This window comes from Stegostoma tigrinum, chromosome 14 (assembly GCF_030684315.1).
Source record: "Stegostoma tigrinum isolate sSteTig4 chromosome 14, sSteTig4.hap1, whole genome shotgun sequence".
Lineage (NCBI taxonomy): Eukaryota > Metazoa > Chordata > Chondrichthyes > Orectolobiformes > Stegostomatidae > Stegostoma > Stegostoma tigrinum.
In genome coordinates this window covers 17,135,087-17,155,580 of record NC_081367.1, presented here as the reverse complement: position 1 = coordinate 17,155,580, position 20,494 = coordinate 17,135,087, and the positions used below count along the sequence as shown (strand labels likewise).

At 42.3% G+C, this 20,494-nt stretch overlaps 1 protein-coding gene across 6 annotated transcripts in view; it reads right to left on the bottom strand.

Annotated features, from left to right (window-relative positions):
- Nucleotides 1-20,494, bottom strand: part of ppp2r3a (protein phosphatase 2, regulatory subunit B'', alpha) — a 307,995-nt gene that overhangs the window by 16,183 nt on the left and 271,318 nt on the right. For all 6 annotated transcript variants that reach the window (XM_048542153.2, XM_048542157.2, XM_048542154.2 and 3 more), the window contains 3 exons: nucleotides 11,247-11,321; nucleotides 7,793-7,879; nucleotides 2,607-2,763 (listed from right to left, as the gene is read on the bottom strand). In XM_048542153.2, coding sequence (XP_048398110.1) covers nucleotides 2,607-2,763; nucleotides 7,793-7,879; nucleotides 11,247-11,321 — 319 coding nt within the window. The remainder of the gene's footprint in view (nucleotides 1-2,606; nucleotides 2,764-7,792; nucleotides 7,880-11,246; nucleotides 11,322-20,494) is intronic.

The following is a 20,494-nucleotide window of genomic DNA, read 5'->3' as shown; positions in this document are numbered from 1 at the left end:
AAATATCATATCATGACAGAAATAGCAAGAACTGCAAATGCTGGAGTCAGAGATAACAAAGTGTGGAGCTGGAGGAACAAAGAAAGCCAAACAGCATCAGAGGAACAGGACCCGTTTCGGATCGGGACCTTTCTTCCGCCACCATGCCACTCAGCGACTTCATGGGTATTGGACGCTGGAGGAGAGAACCTACAGAAAAGTTATATCTAAAATACAAATTTTGTCCTGATACAAGGGAAGAGCCATGTTATTTGGGTAACGAGGGAAGGGGAGCAAGATTAAAATCACCCCATGTTTTACATTTTTGACATAAACAGATACATGAGAAGGTTCATACCACCTCATAGGAAGTTACATTATAAACAAACAGCATTATGGTTAAATAGGGACAATCTGATAAATAGAGAAAGCTGGCAGGAAGCTAGAGTAAAATCTGCTCAGTCTCTTCAAGTGCCAACTGATAACAAAAGAAAGAACTGAAGGTAACTTTTTTTAAATAATTATTTGTTTATAGGATGTGGTCATTACAGACTGAGCCAGCCGTGATTGTAACGTAATAATTGCTTTCTTGAACTATTGCGGTCCACAGCGCGTAGGTATACCTATAGTGATATGAGGATGGAGTTCAGGATTTTGAACCAATGACATTGAAGAAATGCTGATATACCTCCAAGTCAGGATGGTGTGTGGTTTAGAGGGGAACCTGCATGTCATCGTCTTCCCACGTATCTGCTCCTTTGTCTTTCTAGTCGGTTGTGGTCATGGAACTGGAAGATGCTAAGGAGCCTGGGTGAGTTACTGCAGTGTATCTTGTAAATGGTGAAGACTGTTGCCACTGTGTCATTGGTCAAGGGAGTGAATTTTTAAGCTCACTCACTTTTGAACTTTTAGATGGAGGATAGACATGAGGCAACATTTTTGCCTTTTAGATGGAGGATAGACTTGAGGGAGACAGGAGGCAAATTACTTGCTGCATGTCCTGGATTAACAGCAGTGTTCCTTTGGGTTGCACAAAGAAATGTTCATTTTTGTCTTTGATAACAAAGCATGGGGCTGGTGGAAGAGAGCAGGCCAGGCAGCATCTGAGGAACAGGAAAGTGTTCTTCAGAAAAATCTGAAGAAGGGTGCCGACCTAAAGTGTCAGCTTTCCTGCTCCTCTGATGCTGCCTGGCCTGACGTATTCCTCCAGCTCCACACTGTGTTATCGCTGACTCCAGCATCTTCAGTTCTTGCTATCTTCATTCTTGTCTTTCCTGGGCATCCCTTCCACTTCCTCCAAGATCCATTTTGGCCTTAACACAATCCACTTGCTTGACTTCCTAAGATCATTTCAGCAGATCTCCTCAATACTGTGCTCACCTGACATCTGCCTGTCAGCATCACTGCAACTTTGGGTAGGAAACCTGCCCAGTATACTTAAACAAGGCACATGAAGATTACTCTTTACAGGCCCACAGACACCCCTGGTTGAAACAGGAATAATTTCTTTGTAACCAAATAAGAGAGTGATGCCATGCTGAGATAATGAACAAAAAATAGAATTTGTCCAGTACGAGAGTTATTGTCAACAAATGCTAGCAGGAGACAGGATCAAGGTTAGCTGTCTTATCTCTCCTGGCTGAAGGCCATGAAACAATGAGCCATTCAGCCCATCGAGTTTGCTTTGTCATTCAATGAGATCATGGCTGAGCTATTAATCTTCAAATCCATTTTCCTATCATTTCTTTATGACCCTTGATTCCCTTTCTGATTAAAAATCTGCCGATATCAACCTTGAATATACTTAATGATTCAGGCTCAACAACCCTCTTTTTTTAATCTTGTTCCTTTTTAAAATCGAGGTGTTATATCAGCAGTTTTCCAATCCTCTGGAATTTTTCCAGAACCTAAGGAACCTGAAAGATTACTATCAGACTATCCACTATCTCCAAAGCAACTTTGTTTCATATCCCAAGATGCATGCCATCAGATCCAGGGGACTTATCAATCTTTAGCACCACTCATTTCCCTAGTACTTTTTCTCTAGTGATAGTTGTTGTATTTACTTCGTATCCTTCTTTTGCCCCTTGATTATTTCGTAATGCTGTTTAATATCTTCTACTGGGAAGACTGATGGCAAAGTACTGATTCAACTCCTCTGCCATTTCCTGGTCCTCCATTTCTACAGCCTTGTTGTCTAAGGGGCCTATGTTCACTTTGGCTTCCCTCTTCCTTTTTATATATTGAAAGAAGCTCTTGCTGTCCATCTTGATATTACTTGCAAATTTTAGCACTTTGGCATTTACTGTCTGGACTCAGAGACAAAGAATGATCCTAAGTGAATTCCAATTGGTTCAGTTTATGAGTGTAAACTCATACTGAACACAACTCTAAATCTCCACGTTGGGTGCGGAGAATAGGTGAGCCAAATAAATTAAAAAATGAAAATTGCAATACTTAACTGAATTAGTTAAAATATTTCTCAATGAGTTTTAAAAGAAACATAGAATAATAATAATAATATAATATAACAATAATATAATAACATAATAATATGCATAATATTCTTACAAGAAAAGTAAAATTTACAAAAGACATATTGGCATGTTACATTTAGAGTAACTCACCATGGTCATTGTGTCTGGCCAAGTCCTTCTGGTCAATGAAGAGGTCATGGTCAGTGTCTAGTTCCCAGAACTTACAATAAATGACATAGAAATGTTCATAGGAGAAGTAGTCTGTAATTTGGTTTATATCATCTTCTTCCTCCAAAAGGGCGAGAGTCTGAGCAAATCAAGAAGTGCTGATTAACAATTGCCATAAAGTAGAAGGTACCCCATGGTAGCACCAAAGGCAAGATTAATGACAGAATCACATCAGTATCCAGCAAGGTCTGTCTTGATATCAGGAGCAAATCGTTATGTCTTTTAGACATCTTGCCATGTTTGGCACTGTGCAGTGGTGCATTACCAATTAAGGAGGATTATAGCTTGTTAAACTCCTTAGTAATACTGAACTCACCTCGCTAACTTTCAGCTTTCTATCTTACCAAACATACTGAACAAGCTAGATGTTGGAAATTCTTAACATGGAAGTCAATGAAGGTACCTGGCAACTTCAGCTCACCAAAGGACATCCACATTGACCTCCTGGCACCAACAGCTCATGGCATGTCCATGGGAAAATGGCATATAATAAATGTTAGACTCTAAGAACCCTCACTGTACATCTCCAATAATTTACATTACACATCTGCACTTCAATGTTACACTAGGGAGTACACTGATAACTAATTATAGTGAGGCAGCAAAGACACTGTACCCTTAGGGATGTATGCCCCCACTCGTACAGTGGGCCAGGCTGAAGCTGAATAGAACAGGGTGTTCGCTTACTCATTTAGCACTCCGTCTCTCTGAGCCTACCTGGGTTCTCACAGCATTCCCTATCTTGCCTCTTTGTACTTTGCCTCTCAGCCAGAAATGTCAGGCTCATTAGTTCTGCTGTACTGCTGTGCCTTTTAGGGCAGACCCAAAGCCAGAAAGCTTGTCATGATTGTTAGTAGTCCTCAGTTAAGTGAAGGGAGATGGTCTTTAGTCAAGGAACAGTAAGTCAAGGGAAGCCTCTGATATCATTCTGGGGCTTGGCCATGGTCAGTCAGTCATTCAGGGCAGTTAAAGTCAGGATGTTCTCCACATAAGGGGACAGGAGCTAAATATTAGGCAGCTTACCGCTTATCCTGACTTTATCTGCCCATTGTGGGTTGGTTTCCTTCTTGGAATGAGATAAAAGCAAGTGAAAGTGATGCTGCTTGAGGTTCACCTGCCTGCATGATCTTCCTGGAGGTAATCAATGAACAAATCTGGGGGCTCTGTTCAACAAAGGGTATGGGCAAACAGTATTAGTAGGAAACCCAACAGCAGAAGATTGAGCAAAGAAAGCACTCAGTTGGCAGCCAAACCTCAACGTTGAAGATTTGAACAATTGGTGTACATATGGTAATAACTGCCAAGCTGTCAGTGTAGGGGGGACACAGAATGGTGTGTGGTCACCTCTGTAACATCTGGCACCTTGAGTTCTGGCAGTCAGGTGAAAGATGGGTGCTGTTTAAGGGGGCCTCACTGATTCTAAATTCTCACCAGAGGACCACCTGAAGGAATCTGATGGGCATCCTCTTCAGTGATTGGCCTATCCATTGGTGCCAAGTTTCCAGCAGCATTGTCATTTGCCCCCGGAATAGATACTTCATTGCTTGTAATTCACAATCGATATCTGGTGGGCAAGTGGCCATTTAGTCTTTGTCTCTGGACATTTTTTTTGGAGGTGGACTCTTGCGATGCAATATTTTCTGAAAATCTGCACCCCTGCCATGCCTTCAGAGCTGCTCCCATGCTTCTGAAACAAATCCACTAACAGTGTTCATTCTGTTGTTCATCAAGTTTCCACTATTCCCTTTCTGGTCAGCTCACACCAGGAGGTTTGTGGACAAACAAGTTTTAAAATCAAAATCTCTGTGAATTATTCCAAATAATGGGCCTAGCCATGAGATTCTCTGCTCCAGCAGAATCTCACCTAACATAGAGAATTCAAATTGTTAGACTGCATTAAGATCTTAAAACGCAATATCCCACACTAATATAGATAAGGGGGTGGTCTTCAGGAGCAGTAGGTACCTGAGCCAGATTCTCTGGGTTCAAGTTCCACTCTGGGATTTGATGGCCATAGAAGGTACGCTTGTAACTGGCTAAACAGTTTGACTATCAACCTCTAGGTTCTTCTGACACACCTTTGATAGGAAATGTATGAGAGAGTCTCCTGCCAGCTATACTTCATGTGCAGTGACAACCTCAAGTTACAGACTCTGGTAGCACACTGGTGACCTTTTCTCAGAGGAAAAAAAAATCTAGCTTTGAAAAGAGATGTGCTTCGTCTTCCTCATGTGTTACGATGTCTAAAAAGAGTCAAGAAGAATGTGAACAATAAAGATGCATATCCAATGCTGATTTCTGCAGTGAGTTCCTTTGTAAGCATTGTGCTGTTTCATTATTCTAATTGCAACCACTCAGAAGTAGCAAAAGGTAACTTAGTATTGAGGAACATTTTCTTCATGACCTTTACATCAAGTTAGGAATAGGATGGAAGGTTTAAAACCCAAATTTAGACACATTGGGTCAAAAGCTGCTTTTGTTGGAACCACTGTATTGTCAAAAGATAACTTCATAAATTGTAACATTAGAATGATATCAAAGAAAATAAAAAATGGCAAAACCAAATACGAGGATAAGTTTTAATTCATGTTGCTACCATGTTTGGATAAATGTGGCTGGATCCATGATTGGGTATTTGTATTTGGTCTAAGACCATAAGACATAGGAGTGGAAGTAAGGCCATTTGGCCCATCAAGTCCACTCCTCCATTTAAATCATGGCTGATGGGCATTTCAACTCCACTTCCCTGCACTCTTCCCGTAGCCCTTGATTCCTTCTGAGATCAAGAATTTGTCGATCTCTGCCTTGAAGGCATCCAATGTCTCAGCCTCCACTGCACTCCGTGGCAATGAATTCCACAAGCCCACCACTCTCTGGCTGAAGAAATGTCGTCTCATTTCAGTTTTAAATTTACCCCCTCTAATTTTAAGGCTGTGCCCACGGGTCCTAGTCTCCCCGCCTAACGGAAACAACGTCCACCCCTTCTAAACCATACATTATCTTGTAAGTTTCTATTAGATCTCCCCTCAACCTTCTAAACTCTAATGAGTACAATCCCAGGATCCTTAGCCGTTCATCATACGTTAAACCTACCATTCCAGGGATCATCTGTGTGAATCTCCGCTGGACACACTCCAGGGCTAGTATGTCCTTCCTGAGCTGTGGGGCCCAAAATTGGACACAGTATTCTAAATGGAGCCTAACTAGACCCTTATAAAGCCTCAGAAGCATATCGCTGCTTTTATATCCAACCCTCTTGAGATAAACAACAACATTACGTTCGCTTTCTTAATCACGGACTCTACCTGCAAGTTAACCTTTAGAGAATCCTGGACCAACACTCCCAGATCCCTTTGTACTTCTGCTTTGCGAATTTTCTCACCATTTAGAAAATAGTCCATGCCTGTATTCTTTTTTCCAAAGTGCAAAACCTCACATTTACTCACATTGAATTTCATCAGCCATTTCCTGGACCACTCTCCTAAACTGTCTAAATCTTTCTGCAGCTTCCCCACCTCTTCAGTACTACCTGCCTGTCCACCTATCTTTGTATCATCAGCACACTTCGCCAGAATGCCACCAGTCCCTTCATCCAAGTCATTAATGTATAAGATGAACAGCTGTGGCCCCAACACTGAACCTTGCGGGAAACCACTCGCCACCGGTTGCCATTCCAAAAAAGAGCCTTTTATCCCAACTCTCTGCCTTCTGTCAGACAGCCAATCCTCAATCCAAGCCAGTAGCTCACCTCGAACATCATGGGCCCTCACCTTGCTCAGCAGCCTCCCGTGAGGCACTGTATCAAAGGCCTTTTGGAAGTCTAGATAGATAACATCTACTGGGTTTCCCTGGTCTAACCTACTTGTTACCTCTTCAAAGAATTCTAACAGGTTTGTCAGGCATGACCGTCCCTTACTAAATCCATGCTGACTTGTTCTAATCTGACCCAGCACTTCCAGGAATTTAGAAATCTCATCCTTGACAATGGATTCTAGAATTTTACCAACTACCGAGGTTAGGCTAATCGGCCTATAATTTTACATCTTTTGCTTTGATCCTTTCTTAAACAGGGGGGTTACAACAGCAATTTTCCAATCATTTGGGACTTTCGCGGACTCCAGTGACTTTTGAAAGATCACGACCAAAGCCTCCGCTATTTCCTCAGCCACCTCCCTCAGAACTCTAGGATGTAGCCCATTGGGGCCAGGAGATTTATCAATTTTTAGACCTTTTAGCTTTTCTAGCACTTTCTCTTTTGTAATGCCTACCATACTCAACTCTGCCCCCAGCTCTCCCTAACTGTTGGCATACTACTCATGTCTTCCACTGTGAAGACTGACGCAAAGTACTTATTAAGTTCTTCAGCTAGTTCCTTATCTCCCATCACTAGCCTTCCAGCATCAATTTGGAGCAGCCCAATATCTACTTTTGCCTCTCATTTCTTATGTATTGAAAGAAGCTTTAACTATCATTTCTAATATTACTAGCTAGCCTACCTAAAAATTGATCCTCTCCTTCCTTATTGCTCCCTTTGTTATCCTCTGTTTGTTTTTGTAGTCTTCCCAATCTTCTGATTTCCCAGTGATCTTGGCCACTTTATAGGCTGTCTCTTTTTCTTTGATATATTTCCTGACTTCCTTGGTCAGCCATGGCTGTCTAATCCCACCCCGGATAACCTTTCTTTTCTTTGGGATGAACCTCTGTATTGTGTCCTCAATTACACCCAGAAACTCCTGCCATTGTTGGTCTACTGTCTTCCCCGCTCGGCTCTGCTTCCGGTTGATTTTCATCAATTCCTCTGTCATGCTCCAGTAATTACTTTTATTTAACTGTAATACCATTACATCCGATTTTGCCTTCAGAGTTGATGTAATAAATGGCCAATTCATTTTAAATTCAAAGAATCTGCTAATGCTATTGGAGGTGTCTTGTGGAAGAAAACTGCATTTCTGCATCTTCTCCTTTGCTCTGAAATCATTAAATACATTGGTGGAATTTGACACATTCAACTTGTAACTTTTGTTTCAGACCTCTTATTTACAACATCTTGGACAGTCTGAGGTAAATCATGACTGATATCTGCAGCCTCTGGCAAAAGATTTACATACTTGCAGGAAGTTGCTCTTCCTCAGCTCTGTCAGAGTTATCTTGCCAGACCAGGATCTGTTGACTGTGTAGAATATTCTCTGTATGACCTATGAAAGTAACCAGTAGATAAACCATAAACTGCATTATAAAATTGTCTACAAATCAGGCAGATTCTATTACCAGGAAATAAGGGAAAGGGCAAATCGGCAACATGATTACACGCCACAGTTTATAGACAGATGTCCTATAAAACTGACAGCATAGTCTTGCCAGCCTCAAGCATCATTCAATATGTGTGGCCTCCAAGGAGAAATTACCATTCTATTTTAAATCACCTCACTATGACTTGTTAACAAACAGAGGGACTAACATTATTCACCATCAAGAAACCAAATGACAAACTACATACCTAATATGGAGAGTCATAGGATAGAGATCACCTTTGAGTACTCTCACTCTTTCCATGACATGATGATTTAGAAATCCTCGCTACTTACTCATGCATACACAACTGATCACAGTTGTCAGGCCTTTTCTTTTTTGGATCTAGTCATGTGGATCTCATTTTTTTTTGATGCCTGAACTCAAAATCCTTCCTTCCTTCCATGATTGGGATTGTTTTGTTGCGTCACTGGGGTGCATTTAATTACATGTACTGGGATATTTACAAGCACCTTTGGCATTTGGGGGAAACAATACAGTGGATAAAGAAACAGCTGTTAATTAGCTGTTAATCGTGCCACTGCAAATCCAAATAAGGGAGAGAATAAGATAGAGAGAGAGAGAGAGAGAGAGAGAGAGAGAGAGAGACGGGGGTGGGGGGGTGGGGGGAAGAAACAGGCATACAATATTCCCATCAGCTGTGTGCTACGGCCTGTGGTCTTGATAAAAACCTGCAGTTACAACTCTGATTCATAATCAAGAAGTAGAAAACCATTTGGCTATATAGCACAAGGTTTAAAAAAAAGTATATAACGAGTCAAATCCCTACTTCTGATTCAGCCTGGCCAAATGTGCATTGTAACTGAAATCTTCTGAGTTGGTTCCTGAGTTCAGAAATCTTCTCTAAACAAACTGAAGTATGTCAGCTACCTTTTGCCCCCGCAACATGCCTCCAAAAACATTCACTACGAATGGCATTCTGCAATAGCACTATGTAGTGACTAAGTTAAAGCAGAGGGGAAGTAAGATTTGGCAATGGCAATTCACAAATCGTTATACTTGAGTTAATGCCATGGAATGCCACTAATGTGACCCACATTCATCAGCAATAGCCATCTGTATAAAAGTTAGACAGAGACAGATGCAGAACGAATGCACAGTTCAACAAAGGATTATTATTTATGGAAGGCAGGGCTTAGACGAAATTTAATTTTTAACCTTCAGAGAATCTTGGAAGGGTAGATTACTTAAGAACGTTGTTAAACTATATATGTCTCGGACCCGTATGATAAATCATCGAATCCCAATGTACTTAAGAAGATGCAAAATAGTTTACTGAGTTAGGAAATGTCACGGAAAATAATCAAAACAGTAGTAGAGAAAAATAATTTTGGTTATCTCGCTCTACGAACTGTGACTAAGTGACTTTCTGTACAACAATAATTAACACTGGATTTTGTTTTAACTTTTGTTAACTGTTGTTTTAACTTTGACTGTATGCACCTATTATGGATAAATATCTTTTATTCTCTCTCCTCGCCCACAGATGTAACTATCTTCTGAAAAACAGTAAATTGACCACAACTGAACTATTGTGTTCAATTCTGGACAGTACACATTAGAAAGAACACAAAGACTTTTGGAGTGTGAAGAAGAGATTTAAGAGAATGGTCCCAAGGATGAGGATTTAGTTAAGCAAGTAGATCGGACATGCCTACGTTGTTCTCCTTAGTGCAGAGAATGTTGAACGGAAGTTTGATACTTGTTTCAAAATCATGGGTATCCGGATAAAGCAGGTAGAGAGAAACTGTTTTGCTTGGTGGAAGGGCTGAGAATCAGAGAACACAAAACACATTTGAAAGTGGTTAGTTAAAGAACTATAGATGATTGTGAAGATATAAAATAAAAAGAGCTGGAGAAACTCAGCAGGTCTGAAAATATCCATGCAACGAGCATTTGAATAAAGTTTTGAGAGCAATTTGACTATTCTTCAGAACGAGCAAGTAAATAACATGCAGGTGATAGTGGCATGAAGAAAAACTACTTTATGCAGCAAAAGGTCATGATTCAGAATATATTGCCTGAAAGGGAAAGCATATCAAGTCAAGCTTCTCTTCAGGGAAGTAGACAGGTGCATGCAAGGAACAAAAATGCAGGGCTACGTGGAAAGAGCAGGGATTTTAGTGTGCCCTCATGGACAGCCTACAAAGACCTGATGGGCTGAATGGTTTTTCACTTTGCTGTGACCTTCCTACAATCTCTTCTGGTCAAGGGCATAATGTGGGCAGTCTCGTGAAAACTGGCAACTCTATTGAGTTGCTGTTTGAATTTGTACCACTTGGTGCCTTGTATTTTGGATCCACAATGAGTGACTGAATTTAGACTCACAGCGACGTATTGACTAAAAGAAAATAAGCTATTGGTCATTTTTAAAATTAAAATGATTGTCCTGGGACAGCAGATACACATATCGGAAGAATGAATCTCAACCCACAAGCTCTCTTTCTTTCTAGGCATGAGAGAGTCAAAACTCTTTGACAGTGGCAATGTTCCAGTTGTGCTACCTTCAGGGAATTTGGGATTACTCTCATAAAAATTCCTGCAGATGTTATGGAAAGAGATTGAAAAGTGCCAGCATCACAATATCATCATTTTCACCAAGTTGGCAAACAAAGGTCACAAAATGATGTAAACCTACTTTAACCACTGTGTCATCGTTTATATATTTAAAGTGAATAAGCCATCAGCAAATACATTGTGACTGTCCACCCTTAAGTCCACACATGCGGAATGCTTAAAAGTTATTTCTGACTAAAATCTCCCCATTGAATCATTAATATTCCTTTCAAATCTCTCTGCACAATGGCTGTTTCCAAAGCATAGACTAGCTGTATTGTAAAGTGACAGAAGAATTAAAAAAAAACCCATAGACTAGACTTCAGCATGCAGGAACTATTTCACAGCTGCCTGTTCTCATAGGACATTCCAACAGTAGCTTTCCAAATTTTCTGGATGAAGGTGTGGAGTAATCTACTGCAAACATTGCCACTTTTCTCAGGAGCTTAGTGTCCAGTAACCAAAGATATCAAAGCATGGCCACTGTTGCAAACTACTTTTGTGTGTGTGTGTGTGTGTGTGTGTGCGAGAGAGAGAGAGAGAGGGGGGCAGGGGGGAGAGAGAGAGAGAGACACAGAGAGACAGAGATGCCTGATAATTCTGAGATTTCAGATTCCCACAGGGATTTCCCTTAGATGTAGGAGTCCCAGCTTAAAGACCGTGATTGTAACATCCACCTCTCCAATGTGATCTTACCGTGGTAATGTAGCGTGAATGGAATTCTGGTGCATCCTTCAAAAACGTTAGACCTGGATGTGTATCCACGATATCCTGGGAAATATATTTTAAAATAAATGGAGTTAGCTTTTACACCTAGATATGGTCCACCTTGCAACATTACCAATGCCTCCACAGCACTGGGAAAGGTGGAGGAATAGGCCAGTAACTACCCTTGCTTGAATGCCCAAGGCTGATTTGCACTTCAATCAAGCTATTTGCCTTTGTGACTTATCTCTTGATGCCTTCAACAGATAAGTATCCAGCGATTTGAGTTAGGAAAGCTCCAGTTAATCCTGTAACAAATTGTGTGAATGAGAGTTCCATATTCTTGCTCTCACTCTCACTCATAGAGATATATAGCACTGAAACAGACCCTTCGGTCTAACTCATCCATGCCAACCACATACCCTGAATAAATCTAACCCCATTTGCCAGCATTTGACCCATATCCCTCTGAACCCTGCCTGTTCATATACCCATCGAGATGCCTTTTTCATTGTACCAGCCTCCACCACTTCCTCTGGCAGCTCATTCCATACTCACACCACCCTATACATGAAAAAATTGCATCTTAGGTCCCTTTAATATCTTTCCCCTCTCACCTTAAACCTATGCCCTCTAGCTTTGGACTCCCCCACCCAGGGGAAAACACCTTGTCTATTTACCCTATCCAATACGCTGATAATTTAATAAACCTCTATAAGGTCACCCCCCTCACCCTCCAACACACCAGGGAAAACAGCACCAGCCTATTCAGCCTCTCCCTATAGCTCAAATTCTCCAACCCCGGCAACATCCTTGTAAATCTTTTCTGAATCCCTTCTAGTTTCACAACATCCTTTCCTATTGGAGGGAGGCCAGAATTGCATGTAATACTCCAAAAGTGGCCGAACCATTGTCCCGTACAGCTGCAGCGTGCCCTCCTAACTCCTATAACTCAATGCACTGACCAATAAAGGCAAGCTTATTAAACACTTTCTTCACTATCCTGTGTATCTGTGACTCCACTTTCAAGGAACTATGAACCTGCTCTCCACGGTTTCTTTGTTCAGCAATACTCCCCAGGACCTTAACATTAAGTGTACCTGTGCTGCCCTGATTTGCTTTTTCAAAATGCAACACCTCACATTTATCTATATTAAACACCGTCTGCAACTCCTTGGTCCATCTGATCAAGATCCTGTCGTACTCTAAGGTAAACTTCTTTGCTATCCACTGTACCTCCAATTTTAGTGTCATCTGCAAACTTACTAACCACACTAACCCATTCCTGAGATGACATGTCCATCCTGGGCCTCCTGCAGTGCCATAATGATGCCACCCGTAGGTTGCAGAAACAGCAACTCAAATTCTGCTCGGGACCCTGTAGCCCAATGGTATCAATGTGGATTTCATCAGCTTCAAAATCTCCCCTCCCCCAAATGCATCCCAAAACCAGCCCAGTTCGTCCCCTCCTGCCTAACCTGTTCTTCCTCTCACCTGTCCCCTCCTCCCACCTCGAGCCGCACCTCCATTTCCTACCTACTAACCTCATCCCGCCCCCTTGACCTGTCCGTCCTCCCCAGACTGACCTATCCCCTCCCTACCTCCCCATCCATACTCTCCTCTGGCGTGGCTTCCTCTACATTGGGGAAACCAAGCGGAGGCTTGGGGACCGCTTTGCAGAACACCTCTGCTCGGTTCGCAATAAACAACTGCACCTCCCAGTCGCAAACCATTTCCACTCCCCCTCCCATTCTTTAGATGACATGTCCATCATGGGCTTCCTGCAGTGCCACAATGATGCCACCCGAAGGTTGCAGGAACAGCAACTCATATTCCGCTTGGGAATCTTGCAGCCCAATGGTATCAATGTGGACTTCACCAGCTTCAAAATCTCTCCTTCCCCCACTGCATCCCAAAGCCAGCCCAGTTCGTCCCCTCCCCCCCACTGCACCACACAACCAGCCCAGCTCTTCCCCTCCACCCACTGCATCCCAAAACCAGTCCAACCTGTCTCTGCCTCCCTAACCTGTTCTTCCTCTCACCCATGCCTTCCTCCCACCCCAAGCCGCACCTCCATCTCCTACCTACTAACCTCATCCCACCTCCTTGACCTGTCCGTCTTCCCTGGACTGACCTATCCCCTCCCTTCCTCCCCACCTATACTCTCCTCTCCACCTATCTTCTTTACTCTACATCTTCGGTCTGCCTCCCCCTCTCTCCCTATTTATCCAGAACCCTCACCCCATCCCCCTCTCTGATGAAGGGTCTAGGCCCGAAACATCAGCTTTTGTGCTCCTGAGATGCTGCTGGGCCTGCTGTGTTCATCCAGCCTCACATTTTATTATGAAGGAGGAGAACCCATTTGTTCTGACAATGTCATGGTTAAGGTGCTCGTAATTATATATTTGGTTGCCATCAATAACTGAATCCAATATTTGGGTTCCAATCCTGTTCCATTTCTGAATGCTCCACTTTAGAACATAGAACAGAGAACAGTACAGCACAGAACAGGCCCTTCAGCCCACAATGTTGTGCCGACCATTGATCCTCATGTATGCACCCTCAAATTTCTGTGACCATATACATGTCCAGCAGTCTCTTAAATGACCCCAATGACCTTGCTTCCACAACTGCTGCTGGCAACGCATTCCATGCTCTCACAACTCTCTGCGTAAAGAACCTGCCTCTGACATCCCCTCTATACTTTCCACCAGCCAGCTTAAAACTATGACCCCTCGTGCTAGCCATTTCCGCCCTGGGAAATAGTCTCTGGCTATCAACTCTATCTATGCCTCTCATTATCTTGTATACCTCAATTAGGTCCCCTCTCCTCCTCCTTTTCTCCAATGAAAAGAGACCGAGCTCAGTTAACCTCTCTTCATAAGATAAGCCCTCCAGTCCAGGCAGCATCCTGGTAAACCTCCTCTGAACCCTCTCCAAAGCATCCACATCTTTCCTATAATAGGGCGCCCAGAACTGGACGCAGTATTCCAAGTGCGGTCTAACCAAAGTTTTATAGAGCTGCAACAAGATCTCACGACTCTTAAACTCAATCCCCCTGTTAATGAAAGCCAAAACACCATATGCTTTCTTAACAACCCTGTCCACTTGGGTGGCCATTTTAAGGGATCTATGTATCTGCACACCAGACAAATGAAATCATGGATTATTCTGTTGGAGTGAGCAAAAATCCCTGTCATTTAGAATACTGGATCAAAAACCTTGGGACTTTTAACAGAATGTTTAAAACAAAAAAAGGGCAGATGGGCTATGCTGTAGAATACACAATCACAGGGATAGCTGCCTGGAACCATGGTTCAGTTCAAAATCCTACCCATGCCTCAGCCCTGAAGGAAAAATAAACCCAAGACAACAGCTTTAGATATCTTGGACTCTTCAGTGTGCTAAGGCATTTAACTTCAATAAATATTCATTCACAGAAAACACCAGGCATTCCACGCAATCGAAATACATTTACACTTACTTTGAACAAATCAGGAAACCTATTCACCTCAGATTGAAAGATATTTACACCTACACTAAGGATCAGGAAACTAATTCACCTCCAGAAGGGAAACAGTAATACTCTTGTGAAAGCCTGACTTGGTGCCAACAGATCTGCAATTTAGTATAATTTTCTCAGCTGGAGAGACAGAAAAGGGAAATAGAGAGCAGCAAGAGTTATTTTCCGCAGCTACTAACAAAAGGGATCCAGACAGCCAGTGCACCGAGCTACAGCCATCTCCAACATCCAATGACCGGTCATGACCTGCAGACTGAACAACCAATGACCTCTGAGAACCAATGACCCTACCACCACCACAAGGCCTCAGACACATCCTGAGATTAAAAACTGTTCGCAAAACCCACCAAAAAGGAACAAAACCAAAGTACTGATTCAATACATTCACAACACGTCCTACTGCATTAGCAGACTCAGCCCAGACTGAAAACCTACACCATCCAAAGTCTTCAGCTAAGCATCGGCTATGGCAAGAGGCAATGGCCAGCTGTAATTCAAAATGCATTTATCCTCAGTGGTGAGCTTGTTGTGCTTGAGGCCCAAAGGTATCCAACCTAGCTTGCAGGGAGGGGAAGGTGGGTTGGTGATCGTGCAGGGCACTCCAAGGTCAGGAAGTCTGATTAAAGTGTCTGTGCTTAAACTACTGTTTAGTTTATAATAGTAATTAGCCTGTGTTAATATTTAATAACCGATAACGTCAGTTTCACTGTTTTGCATTTCTTTTATCTCTTGTAATTTATTCACCTATTTCCCTGCTTATTACTTTTGCCTTTTTATTTCTTGTGAGATATGCACCTTTATATTTAATAAATGCAGAGATTTTTTTGCCCCAAAACACTGCCTCCTCATTTATTATTTCACCTGCACTAACCTAAGTGCAGTGTCAGAACCAGGGACCTGGGTGGGTGTCCCAGGCTGCCTGAGAGTTCCGACAGAGTTATCATGCACACAGGCCAGAACTCCCTACATTCTGACAGTATTTTCAACACAGCTTTATTTTTATTCATTCCTGGGGTGTTGGAATTACAGGGAGGGCTAACGTCGTTTCCATGGCCACCTGCCCTTAAGAAGGTGGTAGTCAATCAGTTCCATGAATTGTTGCAGCCTATCTAGTGTAAGTATTCCCACGGTGTTGTTAGAGAGGAATTTTGAGGTTTTTAATGTATTGTTAATGTCAGAATAATAATATAATTCAAAGTCAGGGTGGTGTATTACTCTGTCTTTGTCTGTCTAGAGGGTGGCGGTTTCAGGTTTGTGACCACTGTCAAAGTAGACTTGGAAAGTTGCTACAATGCTTCCTTAAGACGGCATAGAATATGGAGGCTGTATGCTGGTGGTGGATAGGCTGAACTATTAAGCTACTGGTGGGGAGCCAATCAAGTGGCTGGTTTTCCTTGGATGGTGTCATGCTTCTTGAATGATGGCAACGATTAAATGTCATTGGGAGATAGTTAGACCCTCTGTTGGAGGTGGTCATTACCCTTGATGAATATTACTTGCCCCTTATCAGCCAAGCTATATTGTTATCCAGAACAGATGCTGCCGATTTACGCTGCCTTCTTTATTATATGTAGAGTTTCTAATGGAACTGAATACTTATCAATGTGCATCTTCATTTCTAACCTTGTGATAGAGGGAAGCTTATTGATGAAGCACCTGAAGAAAGCTGGTTCTCGGAAATTATGGCAAAGGATTCCTGCAGAATTATTCTGGGCCTCAGATGGACCAACTGTTTTCTCCCCTAGCTTATTGACTTTACTGGGATACTTTTATGCTACACTCTGCCCACTGTTGTCTTGATGTCAAGGACAGGGACTCACATTTCAGTTTTGGATGAAAATTACAGTGAGGTCCAGAGCTGAGTTGTTCACAGAATCACAGAAACTCTGCAGCGTGGAAACAGGCCCAACAAGTCCACACCGCCCCTCTGAAGAGCATCCCACCCAGACCCATTATCCTACCCCTGATTTCCCACGTCTAACCCACCTAACCTAAACATCGCTGGGCACTATAGCATGGCCAATCCATCTACTCTGCACATCTTTGGACTGTGGGAGGAAACCGGAGCAAACCCTTGCAGACACAGGGGAGACTGCGCAAACTCCACGCAAACAGTAACCGCAGGCTGGAACGGAACCCGGGCCCCTGACGCTGTGAGGCAGCAGTGCTAACCACTGAGCCACCATATCAGCCCTAAATTCTAGCAGAACTGAAATGGAGTACAGGTGAACAGATAACTAGGTGCCATTTCATTGTACTGTTGAATTCTTATACCATGTTGTTGTTAATCAAAGTGTCGGCAGATGGTGTGATAATCAACTGGTTTAAATTTGTCCTGATTTTGGTGGGCAGGCCAGATATTTGCATTTTTCCACATGGGGTCACGTAGATGCCAATGTGTAGCTGTATTGGAAAAGCTTGGCCAGAGGCATGGTTAGATCTGGGCCACAAATCAGCGACCAGTGACTTCGGCAGTTTCATAATGTCATATGGAGTAAACTGAATCGGCTGAAAACTGACTTCTGGGCCTTTAGAGGATAATCATCCACTTGGTGCTTCTGGATTAAAATGATTAAAAGTATCAGCCTCATTTGCACAGTTGTGATGGACTCCACCATTAAGATCCTCCTCCTCGTGTCAGTTGATAATTGTCCACTATGATTCATAAGAAAACATGGCAGGACTACAGAGCTTTGATCTGATGTGTTGGCTGTGGAAATACCTGGATCTGCCTAAAGAATGCACATAATCCGAAGCTATAGCTTCACAAAGTTGGCACTTCATTTTTAGAAATGCCTTGTACAGCTTCTGACATGCTCTTTCAAACTAATCATTGAGCCAGGGTTAGTTCCTTGGCAGGTGAGCAGAGCGAGCGATATGCTGGGCTTCGTCTTTGCAGGTTGCAGCGAGATATATTTCTACTGCTACCGCTGATGATAGATCACAGTGCTTTATATGCTGCAGCATCTATTCTGAATGTTTCCCATTAATTACAGAGGTAGTGCCATGAAAGAGAGAGGATACTGTTGGTGTGAATGTTCCAAATTGATAATTCCCTGGTCACCATACTGATCTCACTTCTAAAATAAACTCCATATTTATTTGATCAACAATACTTAATTTCTCTAGCTGCCACGATGGGATTTGAATGTGGATCTCTAGGTCAGTGGTCCTATCTTCTTGATTGCTAGTTCAGAAAGGTAAGCATATTATGACTGTATCATTGCTGGTTCAGACAGAGAGTTGTGACAATAGTCTGATGCTAAAGATAGCAAACTGGCATGAGAAACTGAAGATCCATTATTTTGTCAGGAAGTAACAAAACATAGGTTCATATCCTGGGTCTCTTGTGACTTCTCGTTTTTAGCTGTGTTGCTGCTGAGAATTGCTCTACAGAGTTGAGAAACTGCTCAGCAATGAAGAGGGAAAATTGTCTGCGTGGCTCTTGCTTGTTTAATGGGTGAACTTTAGAGAATTCGTGGCATAGGCCTAGCATAAAGGTGCTCGTATCCTTTAACTCTAAAATAGGACCCGGATATCCAAGTTCTGGGAATAGAAAGACAAGAGGACAATTTACTGAAGTTGCACTTGCCAAATCCGACCAGCATGTGTCATCTGAAATCTAAATTGAAAACAACGAACAACTGCTTTAAAATCACCCAATCTGAATGATTTAGATTCAAACAAAATTCAGTATCAACATTCTAATTTCCTTTTTAATCACAGCATGCTGTCCTTTTTATTTAATGTTTCTGTCATTAACACGATACAACGACATAAGGGTGTACTGACTGGAATGTGATAAATATTTTGGTAATTCGGAATGGTTTATGCCCGTTCCAGCAAAAGCTGAACAGCCTGCTCTTTGCAATGTGCTGTAATATGATCAGTGGAAAATTCTACCAGTCCACAGAGTTTTATTTAACACACTTCACAGCAACACTGTGGAAGACGATCTGCTAACTGGCGCTGCAGTTAAGTAATCTTTCAGTAAGGCATTATGAAGACAGTTCACTTAACTACATTACAGCACTCCAAAGCCAGTGATAATGGTCTGCTAGCTGTAGTGGTCAATCACATGTCTGACTCAGTTGCGTAGTCCTAGGCCTTTCACTATGCCAACTGATGGATATCTGGTCACATTTGTGCAAGTAGCCAGAAACACCATTCCTGAGTTGATGTGCTAAATAATTTACTTCAAAATACTCTGCAATGTATTTAATAGGTTTGGGGTGGGAAGGAGAGAGAACAGTTTGATTGATAGTGCTAGTGAAAAAGAAACAGGTAACAAGATAACATTATTAAGGAGAAGCAACAAACTGATAATCGAAAAAAAATCTTTTGTCACTTAACATCACAGAAACTACAACATTTTAGAACGGAACAGAAAAGCTCACTTCAAGGAAACACCTCATGGAACAATCTGTGCTGTAACAGATAGAACAATTTCATATCAGCAGGCTTTCCGTCACAGCTGTCATATCTAACAAAGATGATGTTTTCCAAGAAAGTCCTCAAGACCCTATGGGCCTTCTTACAAATGAGGTGGGAGGTTTGGTTAATGTATCTGTAGTGAGTAGGCAATGAAAGGCCAGCTCTGAATATACTTCAGAGAACTTTTACACAGCCATTTAATACCATCTTCACTGAGACTTTTATTGCATTAGTCGACGCATGGCCATCCTAGGCACAACGCAGCCCGCAGGAAGGTGGGCACAGATAATTTTCCTGAATTGTGCAGCATACTTCTACCTGCAGCAGTAGATAGAGGGGTTTATCATTGGAAAACCTTTTGATGCATCATTGCTGTAAGGTAATATGATGTAAATCTAGGGTTGACTCTTCAGTTCAGTGCTACATTGGTGAAGGGGCTGACTTTTGGACACTTATCTCAGGCTCTCTTTCCCTATGCAGGTGGGTGCAATCCAACTCCATGGACACAATGAGAAGAAAAGCAAGGCAGCTGTCCTGTTGATCTGGTCTGAATGTTCCATCAACAAAGAAAAATGATTATCTGATGACCATAATTTATGATTCTTGCCTGACAATGTTGACCTACATTTTCGAAGTAGTTAATGAGATGCAAAGGACTTTGAAAGATAAAAATTTAACATCCATTCTTGATTACTGGTATGACCAACTGAGACAGACAATCTCCGAGATAGTAAAAACTGCAGATGCTGGAGTCAGAGACAACACAATGTGGAACTGGAGGAACACAGCAGGTCAGGCAGCATCAGAGGAGTAGGAAAGTTGATGTTTTGGGTCGCGACCTTTCTGAAGAAGGGTCCCGACCTGAAATGTCAACTTTCCTGCTCCTCTGATGCTGCCTGGCCTGCTGCACTCCTCCAGCTCCACACTGAGACAGACAATCTGCTGCATACCAGACTACAATCATTCAACTGTAGCAGTGTACACAGTCATGACAGATACCTTAATTGTGATTAGACTCTAAATTGGAATTAAGGATGTCTGCTACTGCTGATCGCCATTTCCAAGCATCTTATGATAAACCCGCAGTCAAGAAAAACAGATGGATTCCATCACCATTCATATTATTGCTGGATTGAGAGCGGTTTGGTTTGATAGAAATCAAATGTTCCTTAGCACTGCTTTCCTGTTTTATCCAAGGCCATCAGTCCTCACAACCCTCTCAACTCATTCTTTGAGTTCTCCAGGGTAAATGTTGCTGTGCCAGTGCTCACAACAGCTTAAA